Source organism: Girardinichthys multiradiatus, chromosome 8, assembly GCF_021462225.1.
Source record: "Girardinichthys multiradiatus isolate DD_20200921_A chromosome 8, DD_fGirMul_XY1, whole genome shotgun sequence".
NCBI classification, from domain to species: domain Eukaryota; kingdom Metazoa; phylum Chordata; class Actinopteri; order Cyprinodontiformes; family Goodeidae; genus Girardinichthys; species Girardinichthys multiradiatus.
Window position 1 is genome coordinate 8,946,090 of NC_061801.1, and position 12,493 is coordinate 8,958,582.

A 12,493-nucleotide genomic window follows, 5' to 3' on the forward strand; every position below is an offset into this window, starting at 1 on the left:
AGCATGAGCAGTATGTGTAAGGTCAGGCCGCAGCATCTCAACTGGGTTAAAGTCCAGAGTTTGACTAGGCCACACTAAAGCCTTATTTTTGTCCTTCTGAACCATTCAGAGATGGAATAACTGGTCATACTTTGAATAATTTTCCTGCTGCATAACCCAAGTGCACTAGATCGTTAAGGTCACAAACTGATGGCCAGACATTCTCAGGATGTTGTGCTAGCAGAGCAGAATTTATGGTTTCAAATAGTTAGGCAAGTAATTCAGGTCTTAAAGCACAAAGCAGCTTAGATCATCCCACTACCACCTCCATGTTGGACTTTTAGCATAATGTTCTGAAAGGCTGTGCTAGTTTTACAGCAACATTTTGGCAAATGTGAGTTTTGTTTGGGGGGGTGCCTTAGATCTCTCTCATGAATGCCGTTTTTAGTGATGTCTGCAGTGCTTCAGTTGTTGTTCTGGGTTCCTCTGTGACCTCCTGAACGAGTCTTCAATGAACTCTTAGATTAATCTTGGCAGTCCAGCCACCCCTTGTAAGGTTCACCCACTGCTCCGTGTTTTCTCAGTTTGTGGATAATTGCTCTCACTGTGGTTCCCTGGAGTCCCAAAACCTTAGAATTGGCTTTGTTTATCCTTTCCAGACTTAAAGATGTCCTTGGCTTTGTTTCTCAGTTGTTCTGGAGGTTCTTCACAACATTATGTGTTGCTTAATGAGCAATTTTAGCCTACTTCATAATATTTAGTTCTATGTATTACATTTTATTATTCTGCAGATCTACAGTAATCAGTCTTGGGTGTAGATTGAACTCAGGTTTTTAGAAAATCTGAGTTCAGTTAACTGGTTAATCAATACTTCTTGATTATGTTTTTTAATATTTAATCACCCTTTTTCAGTCTGATATTAAAATTCATTTGATGATCCAAAGAAGCGAAACCAGAAGAAATTTATGAGGAGGAAAAATACTTTTTCACAGCACTGTACACATAAAGTTGTTACTTGTTTACATTACCTGTCATTGTGGGTAGGTTTATTTGAACTCTTCTTTTTCTGAGGAGGGAATAGTCAGATAATTTTGAAAATCAAGATTGAATGCACGCATTTAAGTTAATTGTGAATTTAAAACACACAGTGTTAAATAGAATAAAAGTCAATGCATTCAAGTGCAAAAAGAGATGAGATGAAAAAAAATGCCTCTCTATGTTTTGCAATATTAGACATTCAATCTGCTGCTGAGTCGGTTTAAGTTGAAGACAAAAGGTGAAAAGAAAAAATAATCTAAATTTGACATTTTTACCTTGCACGGTTAAATATTAAATTACCTAAGTTATTATAGCTTATCACCTTTAAAGCCTTGGAGTTTTATGTGACTTGGTTAATGTAGATCTAAAAGTAATAATGAAGATTTTTCTTTTAGAAATAAAATTTTAGTAGAGTTTAGTCATTACCTAGTCAGTGGAACCTGTGCAAAGTCTTTCTTCTAGTTCATCTTGTGCTCGGGAGTTTCCCTAACAGCTGTCAAGATATAATTCTTGGAAGTCACAAGGAGGGTGGAGCCACCACCTTCTGGTCCTACATCTTGAACCTGCCTCTGTCCAGCAACTCCATGGTCAGCTGGAAGGTCTGCTATCTGCTGCACAAAATGCTCAGGGAGGGCCACAGAAATGTAAGTTAAAGGCTACATTTGCTCCCTCCACCACTCAGTGTGACTTCCTGTTTACAATTATGATGTTTATCCTCATCCCTCTTCTTCTGATCCGCAGGTTGTTACAGATTCTCACAGACACAGCCGCAGTATAAGAGACATGGGAGCCCTATGGGTGAGTGGCCATCATTGGAAAGATACAAACCTAAATTTTGTTCTTTTAATAACCTGGTAAGGCTTATATAAGTAAAGTTACCAAACTTCTAAGCTATTGTTTTTGTTTTTCCAGGGAAACCTGCATGATCGATATGGTCACATTGTTGCCTTGTCAGCTAAATACCTCCACCTCAAAATGGAGTTTCATGCAAAGGTAATATATCTCTCTTCTATCTGTAAATTCCCTCCTGCTCACACTGAGAGTGTCGGTTTGCACATGTGCATCTGTGTGATTGATTCTGTTATGCTTTAGAACTAAAAACATTGTAAAGTAAGCAGCATCAAAAGGGAAAACTTAAACACAAAATATTCTAAGATAAAGGCATTAAAATGCTTCTGCTGGTAATTTAGCAGAAGAAAATTTCCACTCCACCAAGACTCTAACCCTAACTCTAACATCTTCATTATGACATTAGAGCCAAAATGATATTTTATTGGGGAGCTGATGATTTTTAAACCATCCTCAAATGCAATGTTTACGACCCCGAAGCTGTTATGAAAGTGTTGTTTTTAATCCTGTCAGTACATCTCCGATAATGCTCTACAAAGTAAATTATCTTATTGTTCTAGTTTAGTAAGCTTTTCAAAGGACTCATAATCAATTCCTGATCTGTTAAGCATTTCAGAGTATTAAATTGAAATCACTGTGTTTTTTTTATGCATGTCAGGTGAAGTTAGTGGCATGTTTTATCTTGCTTGGCTGGCAAAATCTGTCTCCCTGGAAATGTGAGGGTGTGAAAAACACTGCAGAAACTATCCTTCTTCATTGCTATCTAATGAGATGTAGCAAATGCTTTCCTTAACCCCCCCCCCCGAGCTGTGAGCTCAACGCTGAGGCAGACTACAAGAGACACAGAACCAGCAGAGAAGAGAGTGAACTGACAACTGAAAAACTCAGCACCCAAAAGAGAATCTGATCTGCGTCAATCTTCAGTCTAATATTTAGAGGTTCTGAAAGCTTAATTTTGTTTGCTTGCCTTCATGGACCTGCAAACCAATATATCCATTGAGAATATTTATTGATACTGCTTACAGTTTGGTTCTGAAGTCCAAGTGAGAAACCCACCGAGACATTCAGAGCCCCGTGCCAGGACAGGAACCACCAACCAGTTTGAGTTTGACCTTTCCACCCAAAAAACAACCATTTGTTTTAATATTCCCCTCTGGCAGTGCCAGAGAGAGAATTGTAAGAAGTGGAACTGTTAAGGTCTACATTTGGTTCACAGAGACCTTTGGACGGTACTTTTTTTGGTGGTGGTTCAGAGGCAGGCAGAGCTTACAGGCCAAAAGTGGTTCACTTGGAGCTCATTATTTCTGTCCTCTAAACATTTTCTGTAAAGTTAGGCTGGGTGCTTTAATTTCCATTTATCCAGATTACATAGTTTTTACTCTACCTGAACTACCTCCTACAGGGAACTGCAGAGTTTAAGCCACATGTAAGATAAAATAGCACATCTAACAAGTCAGAAACACATTAAGAAACATACTGTGTAATGTGTGTGACTATCCTCAACAGCACAAAGTGATCCCAGGTAACCTAGAGGCTACTGATGAGACTTTGGACAGAGAAGCAGGAACTGACATGACCAAAGTGTAAGTTTCCTTCCTCCTGACCTCTTCAATGCTTATGGGATCTGCTTGTCTTGCTGATGTAATCTTTCATTTAACTGTACTTGTGTTTCTAAAAAAGTACTTTCCATTACCTTAAGTCAGCAGCTTACTATCAACATCATGTTTCATGCATTGTAGGTTGGAAATGACTCAGGAGCTGTTGGAATACTTGGATGCTGGACTGAAGATGGCTGAGACGGGTAAGACTAAGACTGATTGGACTGTGTGTAAAAAGACAAATAATTGTTATATTTGGAATGCAGTACACTGTGTTCCAATACTTCTAAATGTACTCATCCCTTGTGCATTTAGATGTATTGATTCATCAACCTAGAATTAATTGCGGTAGCTGTCATTACCACCTAGTGAAGATCGCAGGCTGTCCAAAAAGGAGGGTGTTGCGCCATATTCTACTGAGAGTGGCTTTCAGCTGGGCTGAGAGGGAGCTGGCATTCAGTGTCGATGCTTGAGAAACATCTCCATTTCCAAAAGAACACGTTTTTGCGTGGTGGGTCCTGCTCAGCATTAGATGTTCACCGAGATTTTCTGTTTAAATATCTTCTGTTTTCAATCAAACATGTTAAACATAGCTCCTCCTGCTGAGACACCAACCTGAGAGCCCTGTTTACCCTCAGCAAAAGAACCTGCATTTTCACGCTTCAAGGTCAGGCTTTGCAGTGCATGGGGAATGTCTGTACTTGACAAGCAGTCAAGCTGCAGGTTTCAATAAGATGCTAGCACCGATGGGAACACACAATAATCTGTCTTTAATTGAGTTAAGGTGCTTATTAGAATTTTTATTGCACTTTATCAATTTTCTAGCCATATTTTGCAAATAAAGTATGCATCGTTTAAGTTGCACGTTATTCCAGCTGTACAACATTCATACTTATCTCAGTTTAACCTTCATTGAGGCAACTTCTCAAATGAAAATTCTTCCATAAATTCTGACATCATCAGTGTTTTAGCCCTGCTCTCACCGTTTCACTGTTTACACTGTGGTTTTATGATTTGATTTAAATATATAAACCATGCTTTGTGAATTACTTGTTCACTTCAACCATTCCTGTGTTTACACAAGCAAATGTTGCGTTTAAAATATAAAGGGATTCTGTCACTTTACAGCTACAATGTATTTTACTGAGATTTTATGAGATAGACCAACACAAAGTATTGCATAATTGTAAAGTGGAAACACAATAATACATCCATCTATCTACGCATAAATTCTGACCTGCCTGAGAATACCATTCGCTGCTGAAGAAAAGTATCTCCACAGCATGATGTTGTCACCACCATGCTTTACAGTGGGGATGAAGTGTTGAGAGTGCAGTGTTGGTTTTCTGTCACACAGAACATTTTGCATGTAGGCCGGACAGTTTAATTTTGGTCGCATATGACCAGACCACTTTCTTCCACATGTTTGCTGTGTCCTTTACATGGCTTGTCACATACTGCAAAGAGGACCTCTCCGTATTATCATTTTGAATAATGTATAATAATGGGAGGATCCGTCTTACGTTCATGAAAACATTTGAAACAACATAAAACATAATGCAACAAAGATTTGTTGTTGTGTTCTACATGTTTAAAGTTCTGCGTCAGATGGATGCCAACGGGGCCAAATCCACAACCCCAGCCGGACAGTGCAGACTGACCCCTCTCATCCCCCTCATACTGGACTGCAGTTTCCTCTACCACTTCTCTGTCAGATTGCTGTTCAAACTGCACAGCCGTGAGTGGCAAGCTCTTGTTCTTACCTTATCGAACTATAGAATCAGATTCAGCTGTAACCCTATCAAAAATCTCCGCTTCACAGGTATCTCCCCGGATGTACTTCTCGGACATAGAGAGAGATTCCGTGACCTGTTCATGAGGTTGGTTTCCTGGTTTATTAGAGATATTAATTACTCATTATGCATTTAAACAGCCAGGACAATGCAGTCTGTTTTTCCAAATTATCTTTTATTTTCATGTTTTTTTTTGTTTGTTTCCCAGCCTCACACAGTTCTACAACAGAGCCAGAGAAATTGAGTTCTTTAAAAGTATCATCCAGATCCCAGATCTCCCAGATGTAAGTCACAAGGCTGGAGATTGGCTGGTTATTCCCATATGCACTACTAATACTATCATTTTACAGGTTTTAAGTCAGGAAATAATGTATTCCCACTCCCCAGGCTCCTCCAAACTTCCTCCGAGCTGCTGCTTTGGCTGAGTATAAAAAGCCAGTGGTGTTTATGCCAGGCGAGGATCGCCCAGAGGAGGACGAAGTGGACGTGCAGCCAGAGTTTAGAGAAGCGACTCAGATGCCACAGGTGCGCTCTGATATTACTCAGAAGAACCAGTTTTCCTGTAAAGTGTGCTAAAATGTGGCTCTTTATCGTGCAGTACTATTTGCTCAGCCAGATGGGTGGACCTGAGGCGTCTCTGGACCACAGAGAAACCGAAAGCGATGGCTATAAGAGCGAACTTGAGGCGCTGAAACCAGAGATAGAGCTCATCAAGAGTGAGGTAGGGAGAGTTTCATCTTTCTTTGTGAGTGCCGGTTTACTTTCTTTCTTCAGTTTGATACCACAAATGGCCAAAACTCAGCACAGTATGGATATCAAGCTAATATTAACTTATTGTGAATTAACCTTTACCATTTTCTTGTGTGTCAGCCATAAACTTCAGTTTACTTTATTGCCATTTAATCTAATAGACTAACACACAGTAGTGCCTAATTGTTAAGTGCAAGGAAAAGGAAAATGGTATGGTAAACAAACAGCATTATGAAGAATGAAGAACATAGCAGACAGGTCAAGGATAAAGCTGAGGAGAAGTTTAAATCAATTAGGTTATAAGAAAATACCCAAAGCTTTAAACATCTTACAGACCTCAGTTCAATCCATCATCTATGTAGTACAACTACTAATCTGCTAAGACACGATGGTCCAACAAAACTGAGAGCATTGATCAGTAAAACAGCCAAGAGGTCCATGGTAACTCTGGAGGGGCAGCAGAGATTCACAGCTCAGCCGTGAGAATCTATTGACAACCTTTAGCCATGCCGTCTGCAAATATAGCCTTTATAAAAGAGTAGCAAGAAGAAAGCCATAAGAAGTCCAGTTCGCCGTTTGCCACAAGCCATGTAGGAGACATATCAAACATCTGGATGAAGATGAAAAAATGCAAGACTAACACTGCACCTCACCCTAAACATGGCATCCCCGATTTAAAACACGGTGGTGGAAGCATCATGATGTGGGGAGGCTTTTCTCCAGCAGGGACGTAAAAGATGATGGGCAGATGAATGGGACTAAATACAAAACTTTAAACTGCCCTGGTCATCAGAGACTGGCTTACTAGAGGTTCTCAAGACGAGAACTAAACAAAGCGAGGCGGCATTTAGTTTCTATGCTCCCCAGCTCTGGAACAAACTCCCAGAAAACCTGAGATGAGCAAAGGATATTGGCTCCTTTAAATCTAGACTGAAAACACAATTGTTTGCTACAACTTTAAGTCAAAGGATCTAAATAATGAACTGTTTGCATGATCATTTAAGAGTGATAAAAGCGTAAGTTTGAAGATTGAATTTGCTTTTTTTTTTTTGGCATAGCTTTTAGGTGTTTGCCATATTAAGCTCTGTTTTAAGCAAAGTTAATGTCTTTCTTTGATTTTCTGTAAACCACTTTGGATTGCCTTGTGTATGCAGGGTTCAATTCAGATGAACTTGGCCAGCTTTATTAGATGTTGCACAAGACTTGAGAGTGGGGTGGGGGTTCCCTTTCTGGCAGGGCAGCAACCATAACCATTCAGCCAGAGCCACAATGGTTTAGATCAAAGCCTCTTTCTGTATGAATGGCCTAAAGCCAGAAGTTAAATATAATAGAGGATTGGTGGAAAGACTAGAAAACTGATGTTCACAGATGCTGTCTGAAATTGACAATATTTCAGTCACTAGATCTGTGACGTTGGTAAAGACATACCCCACATAAAAATGTGGTTCTACAAGGTATTAATTCTAGGGGCTGAATTTGATGTTTGTCAGTCTTTTCACAATTCTGCATTACTTTGTGTTGGTCTTTCACCACAAAATTGTGGTTGTAACATGACAGAAAACATTCCAGAGTGAGAATGCTTTGCAATTCAATTCAATTCAATTCAAATTCAAAGATACTTTATTGATCCCTGAGGGGAAATTAGAATTCCAGTACAACCCATCCAAACAGACATCATGACACAAGACAACGGGGGGACGGGTCACCGAGGCTTTGCTGCCCACTCACAGGCGCTGCCCTTGTTAGATGAGAAAAGAGGCCACATTAGGAAAGTAGAGGAAAAAAATCATATTTCACACTTTATCCTTAGCAGGATACAGTTTGAGATTGCAAAAAACCTCAGAACAAAGAAGCAACAAATTTACAAAACAACATCATGCTGGGAATGGTGAAGGTGGTGTGAGGGGTGCATATGTTTATCTTGAGCATGTGTGTGTGTGTGCAAGTGAGTCCATGAAGCACTATCCCAGAGGCCATTGTCCTTGATGGTATGTTGGAATGTTCATCAACCAGCCACAATGTTCTGAGCAGGTCCACAGATGTCCTCGGGGAAGGGAGGGGGAAGAGGGAGCAGAGCGTCATGTTTACATAACTTCCAGGAGAAGTTGAAGATAGCCAGCCATCAAGGCCGTGCAGGGGAGCCAGATTCAGAAAAACAATAATTATTTGGGTTAGACTGACTCTTAATTTTCCATCAGCCTTGAGAGTCTCGCTGGTGCTTCTCAAAGGCGAATCCAAACAGCCAAATTACTGGTCTTTCGCCAGATCCGAGCGAACAACTTTCTCCAAGATTTATCCCATTTCACCCCTGAGTCCAGGAACCGCAACCTGCCTGCGATCCTGTGTAAGGATCACATCCAGTCTGCGATTCAGCTCACGTAACATCTCAGTCTGAGTGTTGATCGCTCTGAAGATCCCATCACACATGCCAGGCAGCCTTACAATGGCCAGAACAGCTGCTGACATTCTCCGAATTTCTCGATATGCCAAGTAACCGCTGACTCCAAAAAGCAGAAATCCTGATATCAAACATCCAATTATATACATATCTTCCACATCCTCGACTGACATTATCGACAAACACACAATCCTCCACGTCTGCCAGGAGTCCATTGTGTATCCAGAGAAAAACGTCCAGCCCGGACAAGTTGGGCTCTCCTCCACCCTGTCTTCTCCTCGAGAAAATTTGATCAATTGCATTGAGAGACCAGCTGACCAAATCCATAACTCAGAATTTGGAAGATATGCAAAAAGAGGCTCAAAAAAGAAGACAAGGCACTGTATGTGGTTTTCCAGTGTATAATTATGCATTTTCCTGTTTTCTACAGGCTCAGAAATGTATGATTGAGTTAAAAGCTCAAGTGAACCATCTGGAAGCAGAGGTTGAAGAGCAACGCACCCACAAACAGGTCGCTCTGGTTGAAAACGAACACCTGCGGATGGAAGTGGAGGCTTTACGCACCACTAACGTGGCCAATGTTGGAGCTCAGATCGGATACAAGGAAGCAGACAGTGAGTCGACGGTATTTTTGTGCGTAAACCAGCTGTACAGAAACAGCTGAACATCACTGAAACTCTTCTTTTTCCTTTTATCTCTGAACAGCCAGAGCTCAGGCTGCACAGGTTCGATTTACACAGCTGAAAGAGAGACACGCAGAGCTGGTTACGAGCCACGCCGATTTAATGAAGAAGGTAAATGAATGGTTTTTCAGTTTTACTTTCAGACTCTTGTTCTGATTGTTACGTACGGTTCTTTCTACGGTTCTTTGTGTTCTGCTGCAGAATGCAGAAACTGTTAAGAGGCTGTCAAGTACAAAGCAAGTGCAAGATGATTTACTGAGAGCCAAGCAGCAGCTGGAGAGCGAAGTGGAAAATCTGCGACATGAGAAAAGAACTGCGGTGAGAGCATTTCATACCATGACCCTACTGCTCCTAAAAAGATAGCCTGAACACAGCCTTTAGTGTTTTGAACTAAAGACTTTGTTCTCTAACACACAGATGAGTCAGCAGCAGGAGGTTGAGCGCCTGAATAAAGAACTGCTGGAGCAGAGAGCAGAGATGGCCCTGCTCCGCAGCATTTTGGAGAACAAGGAGAAGGTAGTACTGTAAAGTTTTTGCTTTTCACCAAACCCTCCTGTGTCACATCAAGCCCAACCTGGCAGCCAGCTTCAAGGTGTTTTCATAACAATTTGTGAAACATTATTTTTTTTTATCTATAAAATGTTGCACCTTGTACTGTTTTTAAATTTTCTTAATCAAAGGAAGTATTAAAAATTACTCATTTTAGTATTTTTATTTAGCTTTTCAACAAAATACTTTGAGGCAATCTTTTATGCTATAACCCCAGAGGTTGCTGGGATTTCACTGAATGAGCTGGGTGTAACAGACACATTTCAGCGCATAGAAATAATTTACAGTGCACCAATCACTTCCACGGCTGATTTCCTATCTCCACTTATAGTAAACCTCATACCGAAACATAATGATCTTAGTCAATTATAATTTAATGTTAAAGAGCAATACATAACAGTACACATAGCCTTCCTGTTGGAAGTAGAGGTGAATAGAGCATGTATCGCTTTAAATTATTGTAAAACAAAGACAAAATGATCATGCCGTCGACTTTTTAAACTGTCTTTAGCATTTCATATTAGTGGTTAGCACAGATAGCTAACTTCCATCTTTTGTATTCGCTAGAGAAGGTTGATCCTGCCTGCCAGCAATGCACAATCCAGCATGTTCAATGACAGACAGAGGTCAAAGGTTCAGGAGGATTAAACAGAGCAACTTTCAACCTTCCTGGTATCTGCTTAAAATCTTGCTCTCTCCTCAAGTAGCAGCCTGAATGAACGGCAAATGCATTTGTAGAAATAAATAGCTTTTTAAATGATTGTTTTTAGCCACTAGCTGCCTTCTATTTTTTCACTTTTTTCAAAAGTATGTAGATAGGAAATAGTGTGGAAAGAGTAGGGGAAGTAAACATCGACCAGCCAGGACTTTGACCCACGACAGTCTGGATTGAGGACTAAGGCCTCAGTACATGGGTCACACCTTAACCCCCTGCACCATCAGCACCTTCTATCAGCTTGTGTGCTTTCTGAAACTTTTACACCTCAATGATGCTGAGAATAGCTAACTTTGAGTCTTCGTCTTGCAAGTATCAGCATCTGAACCGACCTTTTAATGCTTAAGTGCACTGCATTCAAGCACAGAATAATGGAAAAAAGTTTGGATTTTTTTAGTTTCGGACTGGCTGATCACCAGTCAAGGCCAGTTAAGCTGAAAACCAACCGATTCCAGTCACCAGATATCAAGGTGCATTTCTTCTAATAATATATCCATCCATTGTCTATACCTGCTTGTCCTTTCAGGGTCGCAGGGGCTGGTGCCTATCTCCAGCATTCATTGGGCGAGAGCCTGGGTACACCCAGGGCAGGTCACCAGTCCATCACAGGGCAAAATATTTTATGATCATCCAATAAATAATTGGAAACATTTTTTGTTTTACTCTTATGTATGCCAATAATGCAATCAGAATAAAGGATAGTAGTTTATAGCATATCTTTCTTATTTAATTGCAAATAAGCTTTATTTTTTTAGCCAAATAAAAACAATGAGTGAATGTCAGTGTTCTACTTGTTCCTGTTCTAAAAAGTGTGAACAGAAAGCCAACCAAGAGAAATCAGACCCTATGAGGACTTTCAATCTGAAGGGTAACAGTAAAATGGATTAAAAAGATAATTAGTTAGGAAACCACAGTAAAAAAATAATACAGTTATTTATAAAAAAAAAACAAAGAAATATACAAATGTAAAATTGAATATGAAAGACTTAAAAATTATGTTATTTAAATGATGTATGTATACATTCATAATGTGTTTGGTTTATTATTTATTATTTACTCAGTGATTTATCAGTTTTATTTAAAGGACTGTGGTTTGAAGTTGAGCTGAACAAAAATAGGGTATCTAGAAAATCTTGGACTAATCAGGAGTTAGAGCTCTGAATCAAAATGTGGAAGATGTACAGCTGAAGAAGAAATTGTCAGCGTGCAAATTATGCACACTATCTGGTGCCGCTTGTTTACAAAGAGACATTCAGCATTCAGAGAAGCATCTGTGCTAAATAAAGCCAAGCTATTTATGTTGCCTCTGCATATCAAATGTTCCGGGAGTGATGGCTTTAATCGTTGGTCTCTTTCTATGAATTTTCTTCAGGAGGGGACTCAGGTGAGCAGCAGCCTGGCAGCTCTTCAGGCAGAGCGGGACACTCTGTTTCGCTCCGCCATGGAAAAAGACGTAGAGCTGTCCTCTCTGAGACAGCAGGCCCAGCAGCAGCAGAGCTCTGTGGACCTGGAGAAAGACAGATTGAAACGAGAACTGGAGGCCCTCAGAGCTCAGCTGCAGCAGCAGGTACTTTCTGGTGGTTTTACAGAAAGACACAGAGGATGTGTTCATCTGAAGGCTTGATGCATCTGACAGGTTCCTTCAGTCTGGAAAAGTATGGAATTAGTTTTCTTACCCAAAAATACCTGGCTAAGTATGAAAAAAAGAAAATGGGGTATGGCAAACATATTAGGACATTAGTATTCCCTTCTGCCTTCCCTCACTCACTCACTAGCTGCATAAATTCATGATGGTTTTCTGTATTTAAATGTAAAAACAGGTTAAAAAGGACTTGGGAACTTTGGAAAGCTATGGAATTGTAATATAAAAATGAACAGGGACTCTGATCTGACACACATAATAAACGTCTGTCTGGGGATGCCACGGGGGGAAAAAGGAAACATTTTCCTGTACATTTTAGCAACAGATTTCCTGTTTTCTTTAGCTTGCCATAAATGCAGAGCAGAAGCTAGAGATCGATTGGCTGAAGCGAGAGCTGGACTCCACCCGAGCAGAGCTCACACGAGTCAACACTCTGCTGCAAAGCAGAGAATTGGTAAGATCCTTTCTGGAAGCTTTTCTGTCTCTTGATGAGTCCTCC

The 12,493-nt window shown here is 40.3% G+C and overlaps 1 protein-coding gene across 1 annotated transcript in view; it reads left to right on the forward strand.

Annotated features, from left to right (window-relative positions):
- The window catches only part of LOC124872494 (huntingtin-interacting protein 1-related protein-like), a 29,745-nt gene that overhangs the window by 1,813 nt on the left and 15,439 nt on the right, over positions 1-12,493 (forward strand). The window contains exons 3-18 of the mRNA XM_047372576.1: positions 1,519-1,661; positions 1,759-1,815; positions 1,930-2,010; positions 3,373-3,449; positions 3,606-3,667; positions 5,062-5,202; positions 5,287-5,344; positions 5,466-5,541; positions 5,645-5,782; positions 5,856-5,978; positions 8,836-9,019; positions 9,111-9,199; positions 9,290-9,406; positions 9,506-9,604; positions 11,725-11,919; positions 12,338-12,448. Of these exons, the coding sequence (XP_047228532.1) occupies positions 1,519-1,661; positions 1,759-1,815; positions 1,930-2,010; positions 3,373-3,449; positions 3,606-3,667; positions 5,062-5,202; positions 5,287-5,344; positions 5,466-5,541; positions 5,645-5,782; positions 5,856-5,978; positions 8,836-9,019; positions 9,111-9,199; positions 9,290-9,406; positions 9,506-9,604; positions 11,725-11,919; positions 12,338-12,448 (1,751 nt within the window). The remainder of the gene's footprint in view (positions 1-1,518; positions 1,662-1,758; positions 1,816-1,929; positions 2,011-3,372; positions 3,450-3,605; positions 3,668-5,061; positions 5,203-5,286; positions 5,345-5,465; positions 5,542-5,644; positions 5,783-5,855; positions 5,979-8,835; positions 9,020-9,110; positions 9,200-9,289; positions 9,407-9,505; positions 9,605-11,724; positions 11,920-12,337; positions 12,449-12,493) is intronic.